This window comes from Lagopus leucura, unplaced genomic scaffold (assembly GCF_019238085.1).
Source record: "Lagopus leucura isolate 7727_CA_CO unplaced genomic scaffold, USGS_WTPT01 Super-Scaffold_100018, whole genome shotgun sequence".
NCBI classification, from domain to species: Eukaryota; Metazoa; Chordata; class Aves; order Galliformes; family Phasianidae; genus Lagopus; species Lagopus leucura.
Window position 1 is genome coordinate 5,561,855 of NW_024962272.1, and position 14,027 is coordinate 5,575,881.

The 14,027-nt window shown below is 37.2% G+C and overlaps 1 protein-coding gene across 1 annotated transcript in view; it reads left to right on the forward strand.

Annotated features, from left to right (window-relative positions):
- Positions 1-14,027, forward strand: part of SH3GL2 (SH3 domain containing GRB2 like 2, endophilin A1) — an 86,379-nt gene that overhangs the window by 65,760 nt on the left and 6,592 nt on the right. Inside the window, exons 2-7 of the mRNA XM_042877448.1 lie at positions 879-947; positions 3,242-3,314; positions 7,953-8,096; positions 10,459-10,592; positions 11,536-11,694; positions 13,551-13,654. Coding sequence (XP_042733382.1) covers positions 879-947; positions 3,242-3,314; positions 7,953-8,096; positions 10,459-10,592; positions 11,536-11,694; positions 13,551-13,654 — 683 coding nt within the window. The remainder of the gene's footprint in view (positions 1-878; positions 948-3,241; positions 3,315-7,952; positions 8,097-10,458; positions 10,593-11,535; positions 11,695-13,550; positions 13,655-14,027) is intronic.

A 14,027-nucleotide genomic window follows, 5' to 3' on the forward strand; every position in this document is an offset into this window, starting at 1 on the left:
AAAATATTCTAGTATTAACATGAATTTTCTCCCAGTGCAGCTTATTACTCGTTCTCCTCAGTGTGGCTCCTTGCAAATGAATGCCTCCATCCTCTTTCTAGCTGCCCTTGGGTGTATTGGAATACTGTGACAAGGTCCCCCAGGGCCTTTGCCAGGGTGAAAAGACTGTATGCAACTCATATGACCCTCAAATTCTTGCATGGTGTGAATATAGATTTTTTTTTTTTTTTTTAATGGATCACTTTTATTTATAAACCTTGATTTTAAAGTCAGAAGGCTTAGTTGTGGCTTGAGTCAAAATGTGTCTAAGAGTTCAAGGGTATGGGTACCTGTTCGTTTCAGGAATACTGGAGTCAGGGCTCAGCTTTGGCTTTATACATGATTATTTTTCTAGGTATTGCATTTTTATGTACTGAACATTGCAGCTCGGGCTGTTTTTCAACTGTGATTAGGAAGTTTTTTATACTTTGATTCCTTCCCCGGTTCATTCTGTCAAGTGATTTTGTTTTCCACCGGCACAAATGATCGTGGATGTTTCTGTCTGCTGAATTCAGCTCTGTCACTGTTGATTAGTTGCTTGGTAAGTTCAAGATACAGGCATCCACTTCACAGACAAAAAAAGGTGTGATAGTGCAAAGATGTGATAGTACGTATCTCCTTTGGTACGAGCAAAGGTTTGGATCTCTGAGACTTACAAAGTAGTCCTTTTTTTTTTGTTTGTTTTTGTTTTTTTTTTTTTCTGATTGCCTATGATAAAATGTGATTGAAGTAATTTTTTTCAGAAAAAGTATGTCTGAACATTGTACCAACTCATGGCAGAAAAACACTTCCCTAATATTGCTGAATGTTTGTTTTTCTTTCTTTCTTTTAAACTGCAGAAAGTGAGTGAAAAAGTAGGAGGTGCAGAAGGAACCAAGCTAGATGATGACTTCAAAGAAATGGAAAGGGTAAGTCTTAATACAGATATGCACAATCATTATTTCTGTTCATTTTTCCTTTCTCAGGATGGATTTCCAAAGCTTCTATCTCTGAGTAATTTGAATAGTTTTGATTGTCTCAAATTCTGTTCAGTAAGACTGAGTTTTCTGATTCTTGTGTCCCTCTTTATCTTTTGATGGAGGAATACATAATATATGGTACTCTTTATACTGTCAATATTTCATTCAGAGATTGGAGCTGATGCCAGCTACAAATTACCATCAGTTAAATCATTGTAGAGGGACACCGTAAGCAGAGAGAGTCTGTCTGTAAGTATGGTCATTTCAGTGGAAAAGGTGCTACTGTAATTCTCAGCTACTTGAGCATCACTTGAGAAGCAAGAGCTGTCTGAGGAAGAAGGTTGACAGTAGCAGTGGGATATTCATTTACAGATTCTGAGATATCCTTAGGCAGCCTTGCTGCTGTAGCATCTTGGGAGGATAGAACTAACTTCCCCCAGTGGACTCCTCTGGGAAGGTGGCAGTTGTAGCACTGACTTTCTTCATGGGAAGAAGTGACACAGCTCTGTGTAGTGGTGAGAATATGTTAGTTGAAAAATTCAATTTTTTTTTTCTAACTTTGTCTTTGAGAGATGCCACCAAATCTTATAACACTACTTCTATGTGGGTTGGCGAGTGTATACCTAATAGATAACAGATCAAGATAAACAGAATAGAAACAGATAAATATATGTGCATTTGTATGGGAAGACAAGGAAAAAAGTTGTGGATGAAAATCAAAGGTGGAGGGCATATCCTTTGAACATCATAGCAGAGTATTAGAGAAGTGATTTCTCCCCCTTGCCCAGCTTCCTTTTGAAAGTGCTACAACCATAGGCCTTGCCATCAAATCTGGAATTTGTTAAAGAAGATTTGGAAACCCAATGTTACCCTTAGAGCTGGAAATAGGACAGTCAGCAAACAAGGGTGAGTCCCACAGGGTGATTGTGGGAGGTACGCTTTGGCAGCCTTGAAGATGAGCACTATGAGTTAAGAACAGCACAGAGTAAATTCATTGGCTACTCCCCAACTCCCCACTGGTCCCAGATTCCTTGCCAGCTTTTCTGTACACAATGGACATGCTCCTTCTGCCTGTCCATGGCCTTCTGTTCTCTCGCCCCCTCCTCTGCAGCGTTCTTGCCATTTCTGGGCTCCCCACCAGGCAGTTCAGCTACTTGTTCACCCAGGGTTGGCAGACCTCTGCTGCTTCTTTGTGAAAAGCATAGAGCAAGACCTGGCAGATGGCAATAGCAATAAAACAAAACAACAAAAGGAAAACAAAAAAAAACACAGGAAGGAGGTCAGTTACAGCTTGCTGAAAACAACTTATCTCAGGTGCTCTTTTTTAAAATAGGAATTCACCATTATAGTAAAGAAGATCACTCTGTAGGACAGAAGCCACCCTGTAAAGAAAAGCAATGTATTTTCTTAAATACAGAGTAGATTATGGTGAACCCCAGATCTGTCAAAAGAGCATTTGATTCTGAGAGAGTGTAGTTGTATATTTCCGTATAAGCAACTATAAGCTGATGTCAGCTACTTAAGAAATCAAGAATTCCTTCTAATTCCTTCTACAGTAGAAGAAAATAATGATATGCAGTTCTATACGGTTGTCCTTAGTTAAGTTCCTAAATATAAAATATTTCTTCATGGAGTGATTCAGTGGAAATAAACTGTCAGTGCCTTCTAGCTGCTAATGTTCTTGAAATTGGACACTGAGGGATACCTTGTCTCTCCTATCCCTGTTTTACCAGAACTCCCTCTGAAAGAGGTGGACAGCTTATTTTCTCTTTAGTGGTTGGTTTAGATTTACATCTATTTGTTTTCCATTAGTTTCCACCTATTAGGGGACCACAGATTAATAATTCTTTAGATAGTTTCAATGATCTTTCTATCAAAAATATTTCTTTATTGTGGACATTTTCCAGGGTAATGAAAAGCATCAGTATAGTTCAGTATAGCACAATGAATTTTGTCAGATTCCTGATAGATCATCTCAAGATATGCTATAGTAATAGTTTCACTTAAAGATTGGTTCTGCTACAAACAAAAATGGTGGGTTTGTATTTTGGTAGTTTTTCAAGCATTATCACCATTCTAGAATGAGGGCTGGATTTGCTCCACCGTTATTCACAGAGACACAAAATTAAAATGATGAAAACAGTTAAAAAAATTCATAAGAGCAAAAAGAAGAGACAAAAGCATCTTTCTCTTGTCTGACATCTCTTTCCATGTTTCTTCTTGTTTAACTCTCTGTCCTTTAGAAAGTGGATGTTACCAGCAGGGCAGTTATGGAAATAATGGCGAAGACAATAGAGTATCTTCAGCCCAATCCAGGTAATATAATTTTTCAATCTCTCTACTTGGAGCACGTTTTGAAAAAAATGCTTTTTCTCAGCATTGCATGAGACAGACCCTCTTCCTTACTGGTAGAGCTGAAGTTAATGCCAAATCAGTGAAATTTCTTGGGTTGAAAAGACAAAGGTGAGTATGGGTTTCTGTTTTAGGTTGCCAGGGAATGGAAGCTCGCTTCAGGAGATTTTTGTTTTTGTTATATTATTACTTTAGGTAAGAACACAATATATGCTTAGACATGAAGTGTGTTTATGTGCCAGCCATCAGTATGTCTCCCTGAGATGGGAGGTGGCTGCCTTCACAAGGAAGGCAGAGCAGAGCCTCAGTCAGGACCTGTCCCACGATGTGCAGCGAGGCACCAGCCCTGTTTATCTCCCTGGGAATGGGAACAGAACTAGGCTGGGGATCAGGATCTGCCAGACTTCTCAGTTCCCAGGAAGAACAATAAAGTTCTGAAGGAGATTCTCTGGTTACTGCAGGGCACAAGAAGTAACACTCTTCACATGGTTTTCTAGCAATTTCCCATCCTCACTAGAGTTGCTAGAAAAGGGGGGTTGCAAAAGAGCTTTTTGTGGTGAATTGGTAAAAAAGGAGGTGTCTGTAGTCCTAATCAGAGATAGCTAACTTAAGCCTTTGAAATAGAACTAAATAACTGGTTTCTATGGGGAGAAGAAAGAATGGCCTTTTGATTGGGCTGATGGAGAGCTGCATGCTGCTGTCTTGCCAGAGGGTTGTCACATGCAGGATGACTTGGAGCTGCTATAGTCACTAGTAAATAGTAAATTCAAGAACGTATAGATGTGATTGGTCTAGAAATGTAAAGGGTTTGTTTGTACCTGCTTCACCAACAGAATCAATGGAGTTAAGCAACTGAAAGATTAATCTGAAAGCAAAACTAGGCCACATACCTAACATTAGTATTTTGGAGTTTCTTGAAGGAGCAGACAGAAATTCAGTCAGTATTTCTTAATAGCTGGAAACAAATTCAAACTACTGTGAGATATTTTATCACCAGTGTGATAGTTTGAAGAACTGTTGCTGGTATAGCTTACTTTGTGGTTTTTATGTGTTAGATTGCAGAGGAAAAGAGTACAGTATGATGATTCTGTCAGTGGGTTGGAAAAAGAAGGAAAAATATTTATGAAAACTATTAAAAAGAAAATAATGATGACTAAAACAGGTTCTATATCAACAGATGGAACACTGTTTATGACTCAAGTCCACAGCTTCATTGCTCATCATCAACAAGCTCTCTGCAGGAAAAGCAGTAGGATTGACAAGCATTATGGAGTTAGTGATAAAATTGTTAACTACTGTCAAGCCGCTGTTGTGCAACAACATATAGACTGAGTAATAAACTTTGACTGTTCTGTGCTTCCCATCCTGATACATCTGAGTGATCATGATTTATGTGAATCACAAAAGAGGCTCATGACAACAGTGGAGAGCAGAATCTTTGGAAGTATCTCAGAGTGTGATTTCAGCCACCAGAGGCTGTAGAGTATGTGAGTAACATCAGAAAATTAAAATTGTAACAATCAGGAGGAAGATTTATGTTTTTGCATATCAAATGAGATCATGTTGTTCATTCCACGGCTGTATAAAGGTGGCAGATAGAATAAGAGGAATGAGGAAATGCCTCTTTCTGCTCTCACCTGATCTGAGATTGGTTTATGCCAGCTGCATGATTGCAGAAGAGCTCCCTGCAATAGGAATTACACAAAAAAAAATGACATTCTAATTCAATAAAAGAAAAAAAAAAGGATCTTTAAAAATTCTCTGTACAACTGTGTTACTATTTACTAAAATGTTATTTGGGACATTTGTATTTCCTATTTTCTTTCTCATTTTACTAAAGAAGCATTACGTTGGAGAGTGGGGTGGGAATGAGTGAAAAAAATAATGGCAATACTTAACAGATGATTTTATTTAAAAGTTTACCTGTTTCTCATAGGATGAAGAGGGTTTGGGTTGTGGCGCATACTTCTTGAGAAGTAAAATATACCCCTGAAAACAGCAGTATGCTTCATTAATAAAATAGAGCCCTGTGAGAGATCAATTGTTTTCATGGTATTTTGAGGGATCAACACTGGAGGCCTGCAGCATGGCCCAACTTCACTAAACATTTAATGGACTGATGCTAGAAGAAGGAAGAAGGAAGAAGGAAAAGGAAAAAGAGAGGATAGGAGGGGAGGGGAGGGCAGGGGAGGGGAGGGGAGAGAGGAATGAGGAAAAGAAAATAACTATTTTAATGATGAAAGCAAATTTATTTAAAGGGATATTGGGCTAAAGTTATTGTGAATGATAAAATTAGCATTGTAGACTTCCCAATTATAAAAAAGTAGAAGGCTATCTAAAAATAGCTAAAATTGAACACGATGAAGTCTCATCAGGAAAATTATGTACTTTTCATGTAGATGTAAGTTGCTATAACATGAAGGAGAAAAATTTAGACATTGAGAGTATAAAGAATTAAAATAAATAATTCTTATGTTTTACAGAGGGTCAGTTAACGTTTGTTATTAAGAGAAATCAAGAGCGACACCAGGAATGTCAGTGCAAAGGAGAGGGAGTGCAGTTGGGAAGAGAATCAAGCCATTTCCATACGTTGTTTTGTAAATCTCTGCCTGTCCTCTCTCAGGCCGAGACATAAATTAGAAAAAGGAGTACATGGCATTAGCATAGTAAAGGAATAGAACTGAAATGTGTCAGGATGGGATTATTAGATCAACTGAGCAGTGACTTATCTCAGCTCGCATGGACGCTAATGGAATCCACTTTAAAAGAGGAGAAATGAGGGCCCAGTGAACATATTCTAAGATTTCCTACTAAAACTAGATTATCTGGGACCTGAGTTTTCCAATTAACTATAGAAACCAGATTTGATACTAATGATTAAATGAATCATTGAAATATGATTTTTTCATGGTTACCTTTCTCTTTCCCTTTCCTTATTGTTTTTATTGGCTTTTGTTTGTTTTGATGTTGGTTTTCTTTTCATGTCTGCTTAATTCTTTCCTGTACCTTTCTCTTTCTTCTTTTGGTAGCCAGTCTTGGACATTGCCACATCCTTTTTTAACATTTCCTCTTATGTTTTTGCTTTGATTTCTGAAAATATTCACGTTTGTTCCTGTTTTATTTCAGCTTAATGCATCCATTTCTGTTTCCCAACCTACTGATTTTGTTTATGCCAAAGTTTCTTTTGTGTTTCTGTATTTCCCCATTGCCACTATCCTTTCAATGCAATTTTTAATGGCCACACACTTCGTTAATATTCAGTTTCTTATAGTGAACAGTCAGTCTGCTAATGGTCATTTTGCAATGAGTAGCAACAGAAGGCATCAAGAAATCCAAATGCAGAAAAGCATGATCTGGTGGCACTGAAGTGTATTGAGACAGCTTACAAAACCACTGTTACTATTGGTTAAAAGCGTGCTAACCTTTCCTAGCTGTTTCCCAGCCAAAGTAAGTACTATGACACTTGTCTGATTTTGCTGTCTCCATGCATTGAACCATGACTATATCTGTGCATAAATATATACACCACAAAGTGAAATATATTCAGCAGCAAGAACTATGGCATGATAAACACTCTTCAATAATAAATTAAAAGCAAGACACTTGTTGACTGAGCTCTGCTAATGATTTGCTTTGTTGCAGAAATGTGCACAAGGCCAAGTTTTGAACAATTACATTAGCTATTTGACACTTTGTCAGTAGAAATACTAACTTATCAGAGCTGCTGCCAAATCAAATCTTTTTGATGAGGAAGGTAGAGGCATTCATAGGCACCCTTCTGTACAAAATACAATAGTGTAAGTAGAAAAACACACTCTCAGTCAGCTGGCAAAAATTGTAGAAAAATTCAATTTAATTCAATGTCTGCAGGCTATTTACATTCTGTAGCTGCAGAAAAGCAGGCAAATTATTTATTTTTGCTCTCTTTGTTTTCATTATTTGATGATTGTGTGCTTTCTTCCGATCTGTAGTTGTCTATATCTGAAATAAAATGTAAACTAAAGTGCATTCAAAAGCTTATTAAAGTGGGAGTTTATCCAACTCCTCATTCATATCTGGGGACAGAGTTTTTATTTCATGCTCTACAGAGGAAAAACTGAAAAATAAACACCAGGGGCATCAAAAGTTTATTCTTGAGTGTGCCTAGTCTGGACTTGAGGGGAAGATTGGCTCAGTTTAGTACCTGTCTGCTAGGCAGAGATTTCAAGATTAAGCATTTTAAGGCAGATTAAAAATTCTTCTTCCTGAGTTGTAACACATCAAACTTGATATCTTGGCAGTGTTTCTTGGCATTCTTCTATCTGTGTCGTTTCAAGGGAGGCTTTGATTTAAAAACAAGGGCTGAGCCTCTTCTCTGGACTACTAGCAAAAGAAAAAGTCAGTGATTGACAGTGTTTTGTTTCCTTGCTCCAGAGATCATTCCTGACAATCAGTGCTCGATCCCAAATTTGGACAATGTTTTTCAGACACATTGTAGGAAGCTTAAATAAATTTAGAGCGCCGGTGCATCAAGCGTTGCATACACGGTAATATTTCAGGTGAACAGACATTTCAGACATTTCTATATAATATTGTATAACCTCTGTCACTTTCCTGTTTCAGCTTCCAGAGCTAAACTCAGTATGATCAACACTATGTCAAAAATTCGGGGCCAGGAAAAAGGACCGGGTTACCCTCAGGCTGAAGCCTTGCTGGCAGATGCAATGCTGAAATTTGGCCGAGAACTTGGAGAAGAGTGCAACTTTGGTAATTTGATTACTTCTGTTTCCATTACGCCAAAATAAAAATGATAACAAAATTTAATGTAATTTTCATCATTAAAGTCTTATGGTTTCATAAAGAAAGAAATTATGCAAGAATCTCATGTTCAGCTCCATCAGACTTCTACTTTGAGATAGGCCTAGGTCTGCTGACATTATGTGGATCCAGTATTTTCTGTGGGTTTGGACTAGAGATATTTTCTCACAAATGAAAATCAAATTGTTTCCACTTAGAACCATATCAATACAGGCTTTAGGCTTTAATGTAGATTGTGCTACAGGGACTATATTTTGATGGAAGATGTATGTGTTCAGAAAAGGTTATTACTGTCTGTGAATTACAAGGGCTGCTCTGAAAATAATGCCTTCTATTTTGTTATGTTGGCCCACAACATTAGAAGAGGATGTTTGTGGTACAGCAGTAGAAGCTGAACCTTCCCACTAGTATTCCATGTTGTTGCCATGTGGCAGATGGCAGCAGAGAGGCAGTCTGACAAAATGATGTCTGACATGGAAGTGCATCTGAAGCAACAGTGTGGAATTGAGTTCCTTCATGTGGAAAAAAAATCACCCACTGACTTTCCTTGATGTTGAATGTTTGTGGAGACCAAACAGTGGATGTGAGCACAGTGAGGCAGTGGATAGTGTGTTTCAACAGTGGCAAGAGCGATGTGAAAGACAACCCACGTTCCAAACAGCAGGTGCTTGTATACTGCTGGCAAAAAAACATACCTAATGGTAGTACTTATTTTGAAAAATAGTGTTTTGTAGCTGAGAATTTTCTCTTTCAAATAGTGTTGTTATCTATTGTAGTTTTCATGAAAATAAGTAGGAGGCATTACTTTCAGTGTGACCTGTTTTTTGTCCTCAGACAAAAAAATTATAACTCTTGCTACTGTCTTCATTACAGGCAAAGAATTAAAGCTAATAGATTAAAAAAAAAAAAAAAATTAAATGTAATTCCTTGTATTTTGGCCTTTTTTTCCTGGCCATCTTAAATAATTAAGGCACTAGTTACCAACTGTTTTTTCTGCAAAGCCCTTCCCCTTACTCAAGTTTCAAATGAGTTTACAGCTGCCTGAGTGAGAAGTGTTATACCAAGATTTTATATCATGTTCATCCACAGCAGGAGTCTAATTAGAAGAGTAATATTTGCAGCAGGTTCCCTTATCTCTGTCATAACTGCTCAGGCTTCTCTCTTGCTATTTTTATCTGTCAACACTCAGAACACTCAAGTAGGATTTCAAAAATTCTATTTCCTATTTGAATCTTCATAGTATATTGTTTCCGGCTTAAAGACATCTGCAATAGAAAAGGCACTATCTTGCTTGTTGACTAGGAGCTGACTATCTTGGCTGATGTGGCCTTATTTGTACTAGAGATTATTTAATTGTGTGTTGTTTGTTTTTTGTTTTAATTGGTTGCCTCTTACTTGCTAATTTTCAAATACATTCTTAAAGGGAAAATGGAGAACTAATGGAATTTAGTTTGTGCAGATTGCTCTACATACCTTAGTGACTACATTAGCACACAGCAGAATAAATATAGGAATTATTTTTACATTCTTAACCAATCACATCTATTGTAACTGTTTGTCACTCTTCACCCAGATTTGGCAGACTCTTTAGTTTTACTGTGCATCCCTGGCATTCATCCCCTGCTTGGGAAATAAATGTCTTCCTGATTTCTTGCATTTTTAAGTTTTCAGACCCTTAGTATTCTTTGAAAGTAGACTTTCTTCCACCAACTTACACCTTAAATTGGGAGAGTATTCTTTAGCTTCTTGCTTTTATTTTCATTCAGAGGAGATAAACCAGAACAGTAATTTTTGTGAACCTCAGACAGATAATTCTTACTGACTTTTATTAACTTTGCTAAGTGTACGAACTTGAGAGTTTCATGAAATGAATCTTTCATCAAATAAAAAGAAAACAGTGGTTAGCTATTTTTACATTTGAAATTGACAACGTTTTAACTGATACAAATAGGAAAATTTTGACTTGCATAAATACTATTTGTATATGAAATCTAATGTTGAGACCATTCTGGAGCAAATAAAGATGATTATTTTCCAATGCTTCCTTCAGCACAGCAACAAATGAATGCACAAAGAGGTGTGTGAGGAGGCAGACTGTATGCAATGTGAATTCTCAAGTTCAGCTGTGTCACAAAGCATAAGTTCTGGGGGCTGTGCAAGTGTAAAATACTTGTTACCCTTTCACATGGTGCATCATACTGTGTTTCTTTCCTAAACTTGAAGGTGAAAATGGAATGCTAACTAAATCCATGAGTCAGTTATGTGCATTGGAACCAAGTTATTTTAAGATATAGTGAAAATCTTTTTTCAGGACCAGCACTTGCAGATGTGGGAGAAGCAATGAAGGAGCTCTCTGAGGTCAAAGACTCTTTAGACATGGAAGTTAAACAAAACTTCATTGACCCACTTCAGAATCTCCATGACAAAGATCTGAGAGAAATACAGGTATTGTCATCATTGTGGCATTTTCGTAGTGCCAACCTTACAGAGCGTATCTATATACAAATATATTTACTCTGTGTGTATATATACAAAATCTGTGAGTTGTGTACTTTAAAAAGACCTCTTAGATTCACAAATGATCTTAGTCTCTTTTGCTTTGAATTTTACTTTTCATGGCTGTCTCTCTGTTCAGAGTCAGGAAGATCAGAATTGAACTTTTTGAGATTAGCATCATCAGACCTTGGTAGGCATTAACACAGTACTGTAATTTGTATCATCTACGTACATTCTGTACCATCTGTGTGGAAAGATCATTGATGCTTTCACATGGTTAAATAAACAAGGAACAAAGATGTCTTAGGAAGTCTGATACAATTTACAAAACTGATAAAGTAATCATAATAGATGACAAATTGATTTTTCTGAGGAAAAGTAAAGATCTTAAGTATTCTGACTAGAAATATTACCTTTTGGCCAGCGTGGCATGGCAAGTGCAAAATGGAATGACAAGAGTGATCTGTCAATTAATACACCAGAGAATTTTCAATAGAAGATAGCATTAAGATACTCTGATGATCTGATGAAAGTAATTAAAAGTGTATTCTTTGTTGCTTTGCTCATGAAAAGTGTTTAGCAAGCCAAAGAGAGTTTAATGTCAGAAACTTTTATATATTTAGTATAAGTATCAACAGTATTTATTCATTGTATGTGGCCTGTTTTAGTGCTGAATATCTTTCATATTTGGACAGCAGTAAAAGAGATGTAAGACCACCTAATTGTACTGCTTTTTCTGTCTCAGAAAGGGATGACATATGGCAAACAGCACATATTTGTAAATGTACATGGTGTATCAGTTACATTACAGAGAGCCCATGGTAGAGAAAGGCAAGGGGAGTTGGGCAACACTCTTTATTCTTATTTATTCTTTTGCGTTTTTGGTTTTCAGCATCACCTAAAGAAAATGGAAGGTCGGCGTCTGGATTTTGATTACAAGAAGAAAAGACAGGGCAAGCTCCCTGATGAAGAGCTTCGCCAAGCTCTAGAGAAGTTTGATGAATCAAAAGAAATTGCTGAGTCAAGCATGTTCAACCTTCTGGAGATGGATGTGAGATACCCCTTGTTTATGCTCTGAGCTAAGTGAAAGATGCTGGTTCAGCAGTGAAGGCAATCTAAAGGAGTCTAAAGCTTCTAAATCTGTTGATGCCATAGAGTCCTATAACTTTAAAATGAGAAAGTACTTCCTACTTCATTGCACTCAGTGATAGGCTCAGAAGCTATGTTAATGCACAGCATGCGCATATGAGACTGATTTAATAAGTACTTGATGGATAAGTGATAAGGAACATAATCCCCTATACTACCATTGTGCTTCCTAACCGAACAGTATTAGTTAAAAAGACAAAATAACTTCCTCCTTAGAATGACATAAATGCAAATCATGATTTTTACCTGGCTGTGGTTGTGGAGTTTAATCTGAGGCTTTAGCTCAAGTCCATATGCTGCTGAGAGGACTGGCAAAGATCAGAGATGATAAATGCACAACTGTCTTGATCTCCGCCCTAACGAAATGCAGTAGGAAATAGGAAAGCAGAGTTAATATGACTGCTGAAACCTGACTATGAAGCCTACTTTTTTGCTTAGAGACTGGTTTAGGATTTTGCATCTATCAGGTTTTTAAATTCTCTTTGTGTAAGTAATGTAACTGTAAAATCAAACTAGAAATAAATCTACCTGTTCTGGAGGAAAAACAAAACAAATCAAAACAAACAACTATACATTACAGCTGAAGTTTGTTGTTTAAATAAATGACTGGATTTATTATAAGTTTAAATTCGCACATAACTTAATAGCTCATTTTTGTTTCCTGAGCGCTCTAAAGGAGATATTAAAAGAACGAACACATTTGCAAAATGAAACTAGTGTATTGAATTTTCAATTTTAATGTTTCTATTAAGGGACTACCCTATATGACCAGATAGTCCAGGCTTTTGATACACCACTGAGGCATTGTGCATCATAGAAACTGCTGAGAAATACATGGAATAATAGAACAGTAGAATCATAGAATGGCTTGAGTTGGAAGAGACCTTAAAGACCATCCAGTTACAAGCCCCATGCCATGGGCAGAGTTTCCACCCACCAGATCACCCTGCCTAGGACACCATCCAACCTCCAGAGATGGTGGACCCACAGATTCTCTAAGCAACCTGTTCCAATGCCTTACCTCTTCCATAGTGAAAAATTTCTTCCGAGGATCTAATCTAAACCTATTGTCTTTCAGCTTAAAAGTGTTCCCCTTTGTCCAGTCATTGTCAAAGTGTAAAAAAAACCTCTCTAAATCATTCTTGTAAGTGCACTTTATTAAAATACCACAGTGAGGTTTCCCTACGGCCTTCTCTTCTCCAAGCTGAATAACCTCAGCACCTTTGGCCTTTCTTCATTGGAGAGGTGCTCCCCTCACAAGAGTTTTCGCTGGTCTGTTCTTTATGAAGTAAAATGCTGTCTGTCTTCACTACAAATAACCTATATCCAAAGGAGCATTGCATCTTCTGTAACCCAGAATACAAAAGAGGCATATCTGTGATCCTTGTGGTTTTGTGTCCCTCCGAGACACCAGAGGTTGCAATGGAGAAGATGTATTATGCTTTAATTTTAGTCTCATTTTGACTTTCTGAGTGAAAGTATTTTTGGAACGAAGAAGATCTGTAGGCTGTTGTTTATGCAGATAGACACTGGAGATAATCAACAGAGAAGAGCTTTCATCACCATTCCTGATCATGTCATAACCAGACATGGTAGTCCATAAAGGCTAATATGTAATTGTTCTTGAACTACAAGGAGAAATAAAATTTTTGAAGAAAAAATTAAGGCTGCCCTTGCAGTTTCAGTGTGATATTGTTTGTTTTCTGTTACTGATGTGTAATGATGTGACCTAAGATATGTTTTCATGTCAATCGTCAGATTGAACAAGTGAGCCAGCTTTCTGCTCTTGTACAAGCCCAGCTGGAGTACCACAAGCAGGCCACACAGATCCTTCAGCGAGTTACTTCTAAGCTTGAAGACAGGTATTGCTCTTTTTCTAAGTTTATTGAACTGGTTTTTATGTGTTGCAGAGGCAGAATAGAATCTATGAATAGAATACAAATGCTTGGTTTTTCTGGAATGTGGTAATTGTATGGTTATGAAAGGAAAATGATCTCAGTAGGCAACTACAAATTGAGATTTATGTATTTTGAAGATGCAAATACTTCTGAGTATGACTGAATGAGATCTGAGTTGAAGGCAGAATCTCACTACACTAGGGCTATTAATTGAATTTAATTGAATACATATGTTTAGATGCACTGGATGCCAGTTGTACATATAATTTTGTTTTCGTTTCCATTCATGTGTTAGTTCTGAAGTTGTCTTTTCAGAGATTTTAATGTCTGCTAGAAA